General features: G+C 37.7%; 1 protein-coding gene across 4 annotated transcripts in view; it reads left to right on the forward strand.

Annotated features, from left to right (window-relative positions):
* The first annotated feature begins 1,556 nt into the window (after nt 1-1,556).
* Nucleotides 1,557-16,138, forward strand: part of NEK9 (NIMA related kinase 9) — a 38,216-nt gene continuing 23,634 nt past the window's right edge. For all 4 annotated transcript variants that reach the window (XM_034418134.3, XM_034418136.3, XM_034418135.3 and 1 more), the window contains exons 1-7: nt 1,557-2,312; nt 4,794-4,971; nt 5,643-5,698; nt 7,163-7,233; nt 10,847-10,952; nt 12,121-12,252; nt 12,657-12,767. In XM_034418134.3, coding sequence (XP_034274025.2) covers nt 2,124-2,312; nt 4,794-4,971; nt 5,643-5,698; nt 7,163-7,233; nt 10,847-10,952; nt 12,121-12,252; nt 12,657-12,767 — 843 coding nt within the window. In that variant the 5' untranslated portion in view covers nt 1,557-2,123. The remainder of the gene's footprint in view (nt 2,313-4,793; nt 4,972-5,642; nt 5,699-7,162; nt 7,234-10,846; nt 10,953-12,120; nt 12,253-12,656; nt 12,768-16,138) is intronic.

The following is a 16,138-nucleotide window of genomic DNA, read 5'->3' on the forward strand; positions in this document are numbered from 1 at the left end:
ATTTTGTTTGAAATAATACTTGTTCCATGTGAGATTTCTTCTGCAGAAAAGCCGAAGTAATCAAGACAGAATTTGACTTATGTGTGGATGCACCATTGTATGTTTAAGTATGGTTTATATTTGTTTCACTAAAATGTGTTTTATCAGTTTTCCAGTCTCCCTATTTATAACTCTTAATACAAGGAGCCTTAAACCTGTATTAAGTCCAAAGTTTCTATTGCTAAGCAAAACAGTTGTTGAGTGAATTTTGCCCCAATTTATGACCTTTCTTGCCACAGTTAAGTGAATTACTGCAGTTTTTAAGTTAGTAACAGAGTTAGTAATTGAATCTGGCTTCCCCATTGACTTTATCAGAAAATCACAAAAGATGATCACAGGACACTACAGCTGTAATAAATACATGCCAGTTGCCAAGCGTCCAAATTTTGATTACATGGAGATGTTGCAATGCTTGTAAGTGTTGTAACTTTTTTCAGTACCATTGTCTCTTCGAACTGTCACTAAATGAATTGTTGTAAGTCGAGGACTACCTGTAGTACAAAGAAACGTGTATACTACTTTAAACAAATTATGTACACTTTCATGCATGAACAGTTTAGAAAAAGTTTCATTTGAAGGAATTCTTAAGTCTGAGATATATTACAAATTCCAGCATTCATAGCATGCACTTAAGATTCGTACAGGAGGAAAAGGGAAGCAACAAATAATAAAAAGGAGGTCTTGATGCAGACCCTTCAGAGATCTGTATACTGCAGTATTTTTTCAACCTTGGCAACTTTGAAATGTGTGAACTTCAATTCCCAGAATTCCCCAGCCAGCTAAGTGTTGAAGTCTTAGCAAGGTTGGGAAACACGTAGAATTTTAATCTGATGACAGACCTATGCAGCCATTTAAAGTCTTATCTTTTTGTATGTTCTATTTTTTTCCACTAATCAGCTGTAATGTACGCCAGCAGCTAGGATGTTTTAAATGTAAATTTTAAACAGTATAAAGTAAACTGTTCTGGTGAAATGTAGATTCTCTTTAAAATATCACATCCGATATTTAAGAAAATAAATTCTCAATATATTCAATCACATTGAATATGTAAGCATATAAAAACTATAAATCTAATTATCTAATACCGGTAGTAACAATTTAAGTAAGGAATATAATTCAAATTCCATAGAGTATAAATTCTTTTTTTTCCCATTCCATAGAGCAGAGGTCTTTAAACTTGGCAGCTTTAAGACTTGTGGACTTCAACTCCCAGAATTCTCCAGCCAGCTATGCTATGGTGGCTGGAGCTATGCTGGCTGGAGAATTCTGGGAGTTGAAGTCCACAAGTCTTAAAGCGGCCAAGTTTGAAGACCTCTGCCATAGAGTATGAATTCTGAATTTTTCCTAATTCTTAATCCTAAAAACGGGCAGTTCGAAGTTAAAATTAACACGACAGCTGCAAATTTCGGAGCGGAGCGCTCCCAAGCCTCTTCGTCGTCTCCCTCCCGTGCAGCCCACACTTTTCAAGTTCTACTTGCTTCAGTTGCTTCCTTTAGTCCGGCGGAGTTTGTCACCTCCCGCTTTTACTCGTCTGCCTCCTTAAGCGCATGTTTCGGGACATCTTCCTGCCGCATAACGAGCTCCAGAGCTCCCCTCGTTCTCGTCCACGGCGCGTACGCGGGCGGAGGCCCCGCTCGTCTCTGCTTATAGGGAGACGGGACGGTGCCCGGCTCGTTCTTAAACCCAGGCGTTCCTTCGCCTCAGCTCTCCACCCCGCTCCCTTTTCGCGCTTTTCCGGCTGCCCTGTTTCTCCATCACGGGTGAAGAGACCTTCCGTCTCTGAGGCAGAAATGGTTCCGGGTCAGCGAAAGCGGTAGCCGACCTGCTGCCGAGCTCGGGGGGCTTCGGAGGTTCGGGAAAGCCGGCGAAAGGGGCAGTCCGGGGAAACTCTGGTGGCTCTCCCAGATTGAGGCCGGGAAAAGGGGTCCGCGCTTGCGCAGAGCCGGAGCTCTGGTGTATTGGCGGCGGCAATAATAGCAGGAAGCCGCTCACCATCATCGCGTGAGGGGCCGCGATCCTTGGTGGCAGACGGGCCGCCTGCGCTCCCCTTTCTTCGATCCTCGGGAAGCGGTAGCGGGGCAGCCATGTCTCTGAACCAATATGAGAGGCATTATAACTCCATCAACTCCGACTTCGGAAGCGAGTCGTCCAGTAGGAGCAGCCCCCGTCCTGGTTCGGGCTTGGGGGGCGAGCAGGAGGAATTGCATTACGCCCCTATACGGGTTTTGGGTCGGGGGGCGTTCGGCGAGGCCACCCTGTATCGCCGGACTGAGGTAAGTCGTTGCCCTGGTACTCTTTTTTTTTTTCCTTCCTTGCATAAATCGAGGGCCCGAGTTTTCCTCTAATCCCTCCCTCCCTCCCTCCCTCACTTTTTTTTTAAATTGCTTCTTTGACTGTTAAAATTCCTCATTTCTTTGAGGTGGGCCATTATCTTACATTTTGGAAGTTTAAATTGGGGTGGGAGGAGGGGCTGAAAATTTTACAATAAACTTATTATGCCTGATATATGCATATATTGTATATATGCAGGCAGATCATTTCTTTTGCAGCTCCAGTTCCCTCGGTTTTCAAAAATTGAAAACCTTTAAGTATTAGTTTTAAGTATTACAAAATGCCTGAAGAATTTCACCAAACTGGTGGAATGACTATTACAATAGCAAGTGCAATCCATTATTAGTAAGTTCAGTATAAAGACATGTATGCTGAGACAAATCTGTACTAAAACACATACAAATGGGATTTCAGCTGTATAGAAAAGGGGATTTCAACAGAAAATCAGTCCTTGACTGCTGCAAAAGGCACACGTTCCAAACTGAAATTACAAAAGAGAAAAAAAAGTGTCAATTTTATAGTTCAAGCCTATAGCTGGACCACATTTGGAATCCTGTATATTGTAAAGGCGAAGTGCAACATAATAATTAGGAGACTGAAGCCACTCCCTTTTGAGATACAAATGCTTGATATTCTTTAACTTGGAAAATACAAAATTGTTAAAACGATAGAAGTAGATAAAACAGTGCAAAGCTGGAGTATAGAGAAACTTTTCCAGTTCAAAATTAATAACTCACTGATTCTATAGTTATTTCATTAAGAGCTGGGATATCCACAACAGATAAAAGGAAGTACTTTTTAAGGTTACTTATATTAACCTATGGGCATAGCCCATAGCTTAAATACATAGTTTATAGCCAAACTGTTTAGTGTTTGATTATGTGCCATCAATTTAGCATTAGCTCTTAGAGATCACATAGATTTTTTTCCATGACAGTCTGTCTCTAACTTGGTCCTTCAGGTCTTCATCCATTGCCAGCAGTTCTGGACCTATTGCTACTATAACTGAGTCAATTGACGTTGCTTCTAGTCTTCATCTTCTCTTTCCTTTCACCTGTCCTAGGATTAGGGCCTTCTCCAGGGAGCTTGGTCTTCACATCATATGTCTGAAGTAGGATAACTTGAGCCTGGTCATTTGTTCCTTTAGTGAGAATTTGGGTTGATTTCAATAAATGATCCACTTATTTGTTTTCTTGGCTATCTATGGGATTCTTAGGAGTCTACTCCAAAGTTCAAAAATGTCAATGCTCTTCCTGTCCTGCTTCTTTGAAGTCCAACTTTCATTTCCACGTAATGTCACAGGGAATACATAATTTGACGTGGCGATCCCTAATTAGGCAAATTCATATAAGATAAAACTATCAGCAGATATTGCCTATGTTGAAGGCAATAGTTCTCTTAATTCAATTGCTGGGAATGACTTGGAGATTATACTGCAATGGGTATTGGTTCTTCTTTGGTATTTAGTTTGCCATTGTGAGAGCAGCATGCGAGGTTACATTGTCCTGTGGTCTGATCTAGTATAACTACTGGCTACTCCCCAATATGTATCCCATTACCTTCTACTGCAAACATTTCTGCCTGCATTTCTTTTATTGGTTTGATAGATTTTCATCCAGCTTTTCCTGTTTTGTATAGGGAATTTTGTACTTTTCACAAATACTTTGTTGTTGCTATAATCCCTAATTCTTCTTCCATATTCTATAGTCTTCTTTTTTTAACCTTTCTCAATTTTGTAAACAATTTATTGTGAAGCTAAACTTAAGGCCCTAAAGTAAGAGCTGTAAGTATGTACAGCACAAAGGTTTTAGTGAACAAATATGTCTTCAGATGACATAGAAAATGAATAAGGATGTAATTATACATTTGCAGAATTTATTTTAACATGTTCTCTCTTTGCATAATGAATGTTACAGTCTATTAATTATTTAATATCATTAACAACTCTATTTTCTGTGGATAAAGTGGATAATTTTTGAATGCCACATCTAAAATATTTTTTTAATAGTTCATTAAAGATAACTTGAAAATCCTTAACATAGCTTCAGTGGCTACCAGAATTAATAAATTAACTGAATAACATGACCTAGAATCTTATCACAAGAATTTGATATTTATACCAAATAGTGATACTCCTTATCAAATAGGATTTTCTTACTGTTTAAAGCTGAGGTTGGAGTAACAGGTAACTCCTACTCCCACACCATCTTGTTATGAACTAGAGATTATATGCCTGAAAAGCTGACAATATTCAATTATTACTGAAAAGGGAGAAAAGATTAGTTCTTGGAATCAGAAATAAGGAATGAGCATTTGAATCCCATATTTAATTTTTGGATGACTGAAGAAATAAATGTTATTTTTAAGATGTTTGTAAATTATCTGGAGTATATGTTTAACTAAGCAGGCTTTTTAAATTGCAGGACGATTCACTTGTAGTATGGAAGGAAGTGGATCTTACCAGATTGTCAGAAAAAGAGCGGCGTGATGCTTTGAATGAGATCGTTATTCTTGCTCTGTTGCAACATGATAATATCATTGCTTATTACAATCATTTCATGGATAACACCACTTTGCTGATTGAACTGGAGTACTGTAATGGTGAGAACAATGTTTTGTAAAAAGCAAACTGATCTTCCATCTTGAGTTCTGCAAGGAGAGATGGAACAGAGAGAATCTGTGCTTTGTTTATAAATGTTAGCTGCAGGTAGATTGACAAATGCAAACCAAATTTACCTTGCAGGACTGCCATTTATGTTTCAGAGATATATACTCTGTAGTTGTTGAATAAGAGACACTTAGAATCAGAACTACGTAAAAAGATGTGGCACTAAATATACAGCCAATTTGAGATTTGCAGAATAAACAGAGTAAAGAAAATTAAAAGTACAATGACAAATAATCTTTTTATTTTAAGCCATACATGGTGCTCCCTTCTCCTGTACTAGATATTTTGGATTACATTTTTCCTTCCTTGCAAAATTCTATAGTCTTACTTTCTAATTAATTTTGCAGATTATTAGCATCAAAGGAATCATTATTTATTTAAACTTAAATTTCATTATTTTCCCAAGTTTATTGAACCTTTATTTGTAACATCTTTTGAGGTTTGGATTAAAGGTGGCAGCAGTAGCAAAGAATAGAGCAGAAATGAGAATCCTTTTTTCCATAGAAAAAATTAAGAAAACATTAACATCCCCTGAGGGATTTTTAATACACAGAGAGAGAATGTGTGAAATTTATAACTCAGTATTTTTCTTTCTTACTTACAGGTGGAAATCTCTATGATAAGATCCTACGACAAAAAGACACATTGTTTGAAGAAGAGGTAATGAAAATGCTGGGAGAAAAAAGGCAGTTTGCTTCTCTTTTATTCACTTGATTGGCCTTTAATTTGGTTTTAAAATAGTCTTCCTCAATCAGATTACCTCCAGGCATGCTGAACTATAGATGTCATAATTTCCAGCGAGTATAGGAATTATGGAAACTGTAGTCCAATACTTTCAGAAGGGTTCATCAAACTGTATAGAGGCAGGGAGCAAATAATCTTTACAATAAAAAAAAGTTAAAATAACCCAAACACCACCAGATTATCATAGTTTATGACTTTTGTGAATACTGATAACTTGTGTGTACTTGTATAGAAATGTGAATTCATAGGAGTTTTGGGGGAAAGTCTTTTTCATATTGAGGTCTTGTGAGATTTGATAATCTCAGGGATTTTTTAAAAATAATAATTTAGGGAGACTGCAAATGCCATCAAGAGGCTTGTGAGTATAGTAGTCATTGTTGTGTAACTCTCAAGTTATGTAGCGAAATGGAAAACTCCAATCTGATTATATGGACGACACCTTGCCTATGCCATTGCCTTGCACTGAGATCTGTAGGAAAGTATATGTAACAAGGATATTTGTATTATGTACATTTTATATATTTGTGTGATACTATAGATGTCACACTTGATATGACTTCCTAAGGGATTTATGAGTCTGCTTGATTACGGTGACATGACAATAGCCTAACAGCTTTAATAAAGATTTTTTTTATTACTGTCACAACTCTTAGAATACTTTTCTTAAATACATTTCATATTTAAAAGAATGGAACATTTTTTTCTGCATTCCTAAAACTAATTGCTAAGCAGAAAGATTCATGCACTTGTTTTAATATATATAATTGTCCGGCTATTGTTATATCAGTTTAAAATGTGATTACATATATGATATGTTCCTTGAGTGAGATGTATGTCCAGTGAGATGTATTTTCTGTTCCAAAATATGTTTTGAATTGCAACTTTAGCACTTTAAAGTCATCTTATTTTTAAAAGTCCATTTTATTAAAATAAGATGGTCTTCATGATAAATACCCAATTATATTCAATGGTTGCCCAATATTTTACATATCTGTAAAAGGGAGACAATGAGAGAATACAGATGTTTTGTTTAAAGAAATGTTTAAAGTATAGAGTGGTGGTATGATAGCTGAAACTTCAAATTAAGGAGTGTAAAGATCACCATGAATTTTTTTTACAACAGCCTGAAACCTGTTGTAAAAAAAAAACCCTGTTCATACTCTTAGTTATTTTTGTTATTAAGTTATAAATTTCTTTAGCATCCATTATCCATTTGAAAACTATGAACTAATAATTGCAGAAAGATAACTTTGTAGAAAAGTGCTCAATATTAAATTGTTCTTAAATGATAAAATCCACTTTCTAAAGAAAGGTTCAATTAGAATATTTCCTGTGCTTGTCTCCTAAAAAACATTTTTTTTCTATGTGGTTTTTTTGCAGATGGTAGTGTGGTACCTCTTTCAAATTGCATCAGCAGTGAGCTGTATCCACAGAGAAGGAATTCTTCACAGGTACTTTAACTTAGGTGCAAAAGAAGGCAAAAATTCTGTCTGTTGACTCTGACAAATTTCTCCTAAAGGAAAGGCAGATAAATATTACTATATAGTTAAATGAGAGTTCCTCAAATTGCATACAACCAAATATATGAAAGACCATATTCTGCAGCACTAAGCATCTGACAAGCATTTTCATAATATTAACTGAATTACAACTTACAGTTTCCATATGACATGAAAAGTAATGGATACAGAGAGTTCAAGTAGGCTTAGATTCCTGTTCTGCAGTGAAGCTCATTGAATGAATTTGAGCCAATCACCTTTGCCTAAGTATCATCACAAGGCTGCTGTGAGGTTAAAATGGATTGGGAAGAAACCATGTGTATTATCTTGAGCTCCTTGTAGAAAAAGCATCATAAAAATGAAATACATAAATATTATAACTGTAAGGCAAACTATTTAGATTGGCATATTATTTCCTGTACTTGTTGTTTCACATTTTATTATTTTGCTTCATATTAACTTTTTAACCACTGGACCATAATAACATTAAACATTATTCACAATGATAAGTTATCACATTCTGAAGACATATTAAATTGACTTTATTTTTATTCTGGCCCCTCTGTTTCTGAAGTTCTTTGGTGATAACACCCTCAAGTAGCAGAATCTAGAAAAAAACTAGTCTTCTTGGAATAAAAATGATACAGTTAGAAATACAGGCCTCAGATACTCATATATGCCCAAATGGGTTATAGTTTGTTGGGTAAACTTTTTTTTAAAAAATGTGGAAGTATTTGAACAATTTTGTTCTTTTACATGGATGCTTCATAAAAGTTTAAAAAATTTTTTAAAATCAAGGATTCTGCCATGAATTTACATTGAAATGCATTCTTCCAGTCCTCATAGATGAAGAAGCAACACATTCAAGCATTAACTATTCATTGCTTTCAAACCTTTAAATCTTGAATAAGATTAAAGTGGTTTAGAAACAAACATACATGTACAAAATTTCAATTTTACTTTTTTTGCCCTTTTATTTCACTTTCTGCTTATAAAACTAGAATTAATGATTAAAAGATTTATGAACCATTCTTCAGGATTGTGTCCATGGTATGGAAACTATTAGCTAGTGAAATAGCTTCTATCTTTATCTTAAAGGCTTTCTGCATGAAGACTTTTGTTCTGAGAATAAGCATTTGCTATACTACATCTTTCGAGCATCTAATTTCTTCATTGGCCCCGGTGTCTTTGACATCTTTTAATGCCTTTAACTGCCTGACATTTTTCATCATTAAGAATAATAATACATTAATAATAAAGGTGTGACTTAAGTGGATGAAGAATTTTTGTGATCAATAAAATTGCTAATAAAGATCATATTTGGAATCTCATATATTAATCAATATACATATATACTATATATTCATATTTTATCACAATTGGTTTGTTAATATTTAAATTTGTTCACTTAATAAAGAACCATAAAGTGCTATATGCAATCCCTATTTTAAATGATACCCCAGTTGGGACTCCTGGTGATGAAATGACTGTTCAGATATAGACAGAGAATCAACTGCTTCTGAGTGTGGTTTAATTGGCACAGACTAAGTAGTTTTCTGTCATTTTTTTGGCACTATAGAAACTTGCAGTATGCATTTTTCTTGTCCTCTTGTTTTTAAATCATTCATATGCAATTCAAATGCATATAAGGAGCAACAAAATTCATATAGAACAAAATTAATACATGCAATAGCTTTTCTTGAAAAAGAAAGAGATAATATAACATCCATAAAATTTGATGGGGTCAGCTAACTCTTGGAAATCTAGTGCTCAAAAAGGATTTCCAACAGTTAACTGAAGCTGTCATATTCTTCCTGAAAAGACAGATAGGTGTTAGAAGGAAATAGCGGGGCCTAGATAATCTCAGCTGATCTTGAAAGGAGCTAAGAGGATCAGATTTGATTAACTCTTGGATGGAAACCACTAAGAAATCCCAAGGCTATAGGTCCGTGATGGCAAACCTATGGCACGCGTGCCACAGGTGACACGCAGAGCCGTATCAGTGGGCACACGAGCTCAGGTCCGCCAGCTGATTTTTAGGCCTTCTGGGCCCACCGGAAGTCAGCAAACGGGCCATTTCTGGCTTCCGGAAGACCTCTGGGGGGGTGGGGAAGGCTGTTTTCACCCTCCCCAGGCTCCAAGAAAGCCTCTGGAGCCTGGGGAAGACAAAAAACAGGCATACCAGGGCCACCGTGCCATCGCGTGCCAAAAGCAGGGGAGCCTAGGGGGTTGGGGCACATTGAATTATGGGTGTGGGCACGCGTGTGTGCGACACCCCCCCATGCTCCCCCCGCTTTTGGCACGCAATGACAAAAAGGTTAGCCATCACTGCTATAGGTTAACCTGAGAAGAAGACAATACTAATACTAATAATTGTTATTATTTATTAAGTGTATGTGCCACAATCTCTGAACATCTCTGGGCAGCTAATAGCAAATAATAGCAAATGCTTCTGGATGGTTATCCAAAAAAACAACATGGATGTTATCTAATCAGTTATAATACTTAGTTTGAGGGAATATTTACCTTTAGATTCAAAATAATACTTTTTTAAATTAATCATAATTTTCTATGGACATGCCAAATTGATCTTCTAGACATGTGCTTTGAAAACAACATTATTTTTTAACTTCGTCTATAAACCCCAAGCATCTACCTTACCTATTTTTCCTGTTTTATTATGTAATTCTATGCATATCTGTCTAGATCCCATTGAGTTCTATGGGGCTCCCTCAGAAAGAAGAATATAGGACTGCTTCCTCATTGCACTTCAACTTGAAATTATTCTAGTATCTATTTTAAACATATATTTAACTGAGAATACTAGATTAGCCCTGCTTTAAAACTAAAGAAATAATATCAGCTTGCATCACATGATAAAGTTTAAGAGCCCTGTAATAAAAATGTAAGACTGTACACATGAAGAGGGTATTAATGCCTTCAGAATATAGGTAATCCTCGACTAAGACCACAATTGAGCCCTAAATTTTTGTTGCTAAGTGAAACATTTGTTAAATGAATTTTGCCCTATTTTATGACTTTTTGTGCCACAGTTGTTAAGTGAATCTGGCTTCCCATTGACTTTGCTTGTAAGAAGGTTACAAAAGGGGATCACATGATTCCAGGACACTGCAACGGTCATAAATATGAGTCAGTTGCCAAGCATCCAAATTTTGATCACGTGATTATGGGGATGCTGCCATGGTCATAAGTATGAAAAATGGTCATAAGTCACTTTTTTCATGCCATTGTAACTTTGAATGGTCACTAAATGAACTGTTGTAAGTCAGGGGTGGGTTCTACTTACCTTTACTACCGGTTCGCAGCGGGTCCGCGCACACGCATGCGCAGAAGCTTTGCGCATGCGCAGAAGCATTTTGACGATGTCGGGGTCGGTGGGCAAAGCCTCCCACTGGTTTTACTACCGGTTCTATAGAACCGGTGCGAACCGGGGGAAACCCACCACTGTTGTAAGTCATTTTGTTAACAAAGTGAATATGTTATTTTTTTAAAAGGTTCTTTCTCTGTTGATATAAATATTTATATCTCAATGTTTCTTTCTTAGAGATATAAAGACCTTGAATATCTTCCTCACCAAAGCAAATCTCATAAAGCTGGGGGACTATGGCCTAGCAAAAAAACTGAACTCTGAGTATTCCATGGCTGAAACTGTAAGTGGCTGCAGGACGAATGTAATGATGATGATGATGATTCAGCTATTTGGGACTTTACGCACTTCAAATAATAAGATCAACTGTTTATTTCTTACTTTTTCCTCTTCTGAATTATTTCTAACAAAAGCGTCTAAATTTGCAATTCAGATATTTGAATTCTTTGAATTCACATCTAGATGTTTTTCAGTAGACTTTTAAAATAAATACATGGCTGCTCTCCTCCCTATAGGCCTTTAGGAAGGCATTTAAGGCCTGGCTCTTTCTCTGGGCATTTGGGTCAGGATCAGCAGAGTCATTGAATCATTGAGTTATATCTAGGAGTTCTAGTCACTGTGTTATTATATTAGTTGCTTTTAATGATCTGTGCTATTTCCCCTCTGTGTTGTGTTTGTTGTTGTAACTTTTGTATGCTGCTTAGAGTTACATTGTTCGAGTTGGGTGGCTATAAAAATGGCTCTAAATATTCCCAAGACTTGGTTTGAAAGAAATAACAAACTGATCAAATGACACATCTAATGATAGAATGTTTATGTTGGCATTGGTAAATCTTTTTCTCTTTGTCTATTTTGTTTAGTATAATTGTAGAATTGTTTGATATCTTTTTGTTTTGACTATTTGCTTCAGTTTGCTCTCTTTTAAAGATTCAAACTTTATATTAAGAAAAAGTAGGTGCTCTAGTTATAAATAGGAGAATATATATATGATAATTACTTTTCTACAAATAAGCTGAAGCAAATCTGAGCACTTGGGAGGGAAGGGAAGGCAGTATCTTCGAGACCGCCTTCTGCCACCAAGAGCCTCCCCCCGGCCAGTACGCTCCCACAGAGGGGCTCCTCGGAGTGCCGTTGGTCAAACAGTGTTGGCTGGCGGACCCCAGGGGAAGAGCCTTCTCTGTGGGGGCACCTGCCCTATGGAACGAATTGCCCCCGGAGATAAGGAGGATTCCAGATCTACACACCTTTCGCCGCACCCTCAAGACCTTCCTATTCCAACAAGCCGGGCTGGCCTAACTCTTTTAATTGAGTAATTTAGTTCTTAATTTGATTTTAAATTGGGGTTGTTTTTAATTGTCGTGGGATAAATAGGACAGCAATTAGAACTTATTGCATTGTGTCTGCTTGATATTGAATAACTGACCTAATATCTCTAATATTTTGTTTTGTAGTTGGTAGGAACACCGTACTACATGTCTCCAGAGCTCTGCCAGGGAGTAAAATATAATTTCAAATCTGACATATGGGCAGTTGGCTGTGTTGCTTTTGAGCTCCTTACCTTGAAGAGAACTTTTGATGCAACGGTAAGTCACTCTATGGAATAACTATGCTCGTGATTAATACTGCATCATCTTTTTTACATTGTCCTATGGTGAGTGATTAAGAAAGGGTGACTCCAATTTTAGGTACCATATGACAGTGAAAGTTCTAGGTGAATTGTGAAATTCTCATTTAGAGATCCCTTTGCCTTTCTACTGTACTTCCGAAGTTTCTCGCTACCTTGGAATGCAGATAAAATTGGAACTTATTCAGCAGCTGAGACAATTAAAAGTACAGTTTCACAGACCATCATCTCAGAAAATTTCTCATATTCCATTTAGATCCAACATGGCTGACTGGGGAATTCTGGGAATTGAAATCGACACATCTTAAAAGTTGCCAAATTTGAGAAAGACTGATTTAGATTATTTCGCTTTTTCTTTCTTAGAATCCCTTGAACCTCTGTGTGAAGATTGTGCAAGGAACCCGGGCAATGGAGGTTGATTCTAACATATATTCTGTGGATCTCATCCAAATGGTGCATTCCTGCCTTCATCAGGTTGGTGAGCTACCTCCATTCTCTGATTGGGTTTTTTGGTTTGAGAGAGAGTGGAGAAAGAGCCTTTGAAACTTTTTACCAGCTGTCAGATATTAAAAACTCCTTATCAAGCCCACTTGATTTGATTGATTTTATTTGATTTTATTTGATTTATTAGATTTCTATACCGCCCTTCTCCCGAAGGACTCAGGGCGGTGTACAGCCATATTAAAACACATATAAATATACAAAATTTAAAACAATTTAAAATTGAATATATAAAATTTGGCCCATAGATTAAAACACACATACACCCATTCTAAAATTCGTCTTAGGCCAGGCCGGCTTATTGGAACAGGAGGGTCTTCAAGGCGCGGCGAAAGGTACGCAGGTCGGGGATGAGACGAATCTCAAGAGGCAGCTCATTCCAGAGGGCTGGTGCCCCCACAGAGAAGGCTCTCCCCCTGGGTGTCGCCAGTCGGCATTGTCTGGCCGACAGCACCCTGAGGAGCCCCTCTCTGTGGGAGCATATTGGCCGGTGGGAGGCTGTTGCTGGCAGCAGGCGGTCTCGTATATACCCCGGTACTAAGCCATGGAGCGCTTTAAAGGTGGTGACCAACACCTTGAATCGCACTCAGAAGACCACCGGGAGCCAGTGCAGCTCGCGCAGGAGGGGTGTTACATGAGTGTGCCGAGTCGCTCCCATAACCACCCGCGCGGCTGCATTCTGGACCAGTTGGAGCCTCTGAGTGCTCTTCAAGGGGAGCCCCATGTAGAGAGTTTTACAGTAGTCAAGACGTGATGTGACGAGGGCATGAGTGACCGTGCACAGGGCATCCCGGTCCAGAAAGGGACACAACTGGTCTATCAGGCGAACCTGATAAAAAGCTCCCCTGGCCACGGCCGTCATATGATCTTCCAAGGACAGCCATGCATCCAGGAGAACACCCAAGTTGCGAACCCTCTCTGATGGGGACAAGATCTCACCTTCAATAGTCAGCGATGGAGCCAGCTGACTATATCGGGACGCCGGAAACCACAGCCACTCTGTCTTGGAAGGGTTGAGTCTGAGCTTGTTCCTCCCCATCCAGATCCGCACGGCCTCCAGGCACCGGGACATCACATCAAGGGCATCATTGGGGTGGTCCGGAGTGGAGATACAGCTGAGTATCATCAGTGTACTGATGGTACTTCACCCCGAAACCACGGATGATCTCACCCAGTGGCTTCACATAAATGTTGAACAGAAGGGGCGAGAGGACCGACCCTTGTGGCACCCCACATATAAGGCACCTTGGGGTCGACCTCTGCCCCCGTGCCAACACAGACTGCGACCAGTCGGAGAGAAAGGAGGAGAACCGCCGCAACATGGTGCCCCCCACCCCCAACTCTTCCAACTGGTGCAGCATGATACCATGGTCGATGGTATCAAAAGCCGCTGAGAGGTCTAATAGGACCTCTATGCTGAGTTACGAGGCGAGAGCTATGGAATTGGGGCACGCAGATGATCTGGCTGTTACCCTATTACGGTGGTTGGAATTAATACTTTGGATGAAAGACACCACTATAGACACTATATGGAATACAAATATAAAGTCACTCGGGTGGGTTTTTTTTTTTTTTTTTAGAAGATATTTGTTATTGATGGGGGCAGATGGTAAATGAAGATATCGAACATACTGTTGGAATTAGGATGTGATGTTACCCTAACATGGGTGATGGAGTTAACAATCCAGATGAAAGACATTACAGAAGATATCATATGGATTACAAGCTTAAAGTCTTTTTTAAGAGGATTTTATTTACATAAGGGAATATTTTTTAGTGGTGTGGGCAGAAGAATAAAGATATTAAGAATTATTAAGAATGGTAGTCTTGTAGGAAAGTGGGTGGAGACAGGTTAGCTTATTGATTGTTTAGTTTAAGAAAAGGGATAGTATGTTTAGATATGAATATATGTAAAAGATTTGAGTTAAGAGATATATCGATGGGGGTGGAGGAAATGGGTAGACTATGAATTGAACAAATGTTAAATTAGGATTTATTATATAGTCTTATAGTGGAAGGTTGCTTTGAAATGTTATATTAATATACATAAAAGATTTGATTTAAGAGATACATGTATGGGGGGGCAGAAAAAGGGTAGATTATGAGCAGAAATTGCTAAACTGGGAGATATAATAATATTATTATGCTAAATTAGGAGTTATTATATAATATTATAGTAGAATGTTATTTTGAAATGTATAGTATAAGGGAGATATAATAATATTATTAGAAAGAAAGGGTCAGCATATGGGGGATGGAGTAAGGGGATGGTAAAGTATTATATAATCTGTTATGAATTTGGGTTTTATTTTGAAGAAGCCACAGGGGGAGGGGAGGGGGAGGGGGGTTAGGGAGGAGGGGGAAAAAAGGGGGGGGAATTTGTATTTGAAAAACTTTTTCAATTAAAAAAAAAACAACCTTCAACACAAAGCGAAGGTTGGAGATTGGATGATATTTTGCTAACACTGCAGGGTCCAGGGAAGGCTTCTTGAGGAGAGGCCTCACCACTGCCTCTTTCACTTGCTTTCTCTAGAGTAGGAAATTAAAAGAACTAATAGTGTGGCTTTTCAGATCTATTTTCAATGTTGAATATTTTTCCATTTTTTAGATTGGATGGTGTACTATTGTTTCCCACTTCTTAACTACATTTAAAAATCATATACTATAAAGAGAGAAACCAAATAATGTTTATCTTCCTTTTTTGTTGCCCCACATTCATTGTTCTTTTTTAACCATAAAGTAAGCAAAATATATAATCTTTTCTTGAAATAAAAATGAAATGTACCTTCCCACCCCAAAGACATATAAAAACTACTGGCTTTTAGCAACCTCTCCCATTATGATTTTTTTTCTTTCATCTTTTAGGCCCACTACTTTCAGTATGAAAATTATGAAGTTTGACCTTGAAGAACTTTTACTTTAAATAGGAGAAAAATGTATTTTTTAAAAAATCAGAAGATGATACTATAAAAGAAATAAATAAAATGAGACTTAAGTTTACCTCACACACACAAGTTCAATTTCAGTTAAAGATGTCCTCTTTTTATTTTCAGCTTTCAGATTTTGAACGGGAATCTTTCTCTGAAGTCATCAAATATGAGCTGAGTTGAGTCTGAGGGGCTGGATTTTCTCCGCAGATTAGTTGTACATTGTACATTGAGACACCATAATCTGTTTTTTTTCTTATAGAGATCTACCTTGGTTTTCTGAGTCAAGGTGGAAGGGAAATTTCTCTGGTAAAACTGCAAAAGGAAAATTGCTGCAGTAAATTAGCAAAACCATTCTATTTTTATCTTTTCTAGCAGATAAATCAAATCCTGAGGTTATTCCTCCCCACACACGCT

Source organism: Pantherophis guttatus, chromosome 1 (assembly GCF_059756535.1).
Source record: "Pantherophis guttatus breed Tessera chromosome 1, ASM5975653v1, whole genome shotgun sequence".
Lineage (NCBI taxonomy): Eukaryota > Metazoa > Chordata > Lepidosauria > Squamata > Colubridae > Pantherophis > Pantherophis guttatus.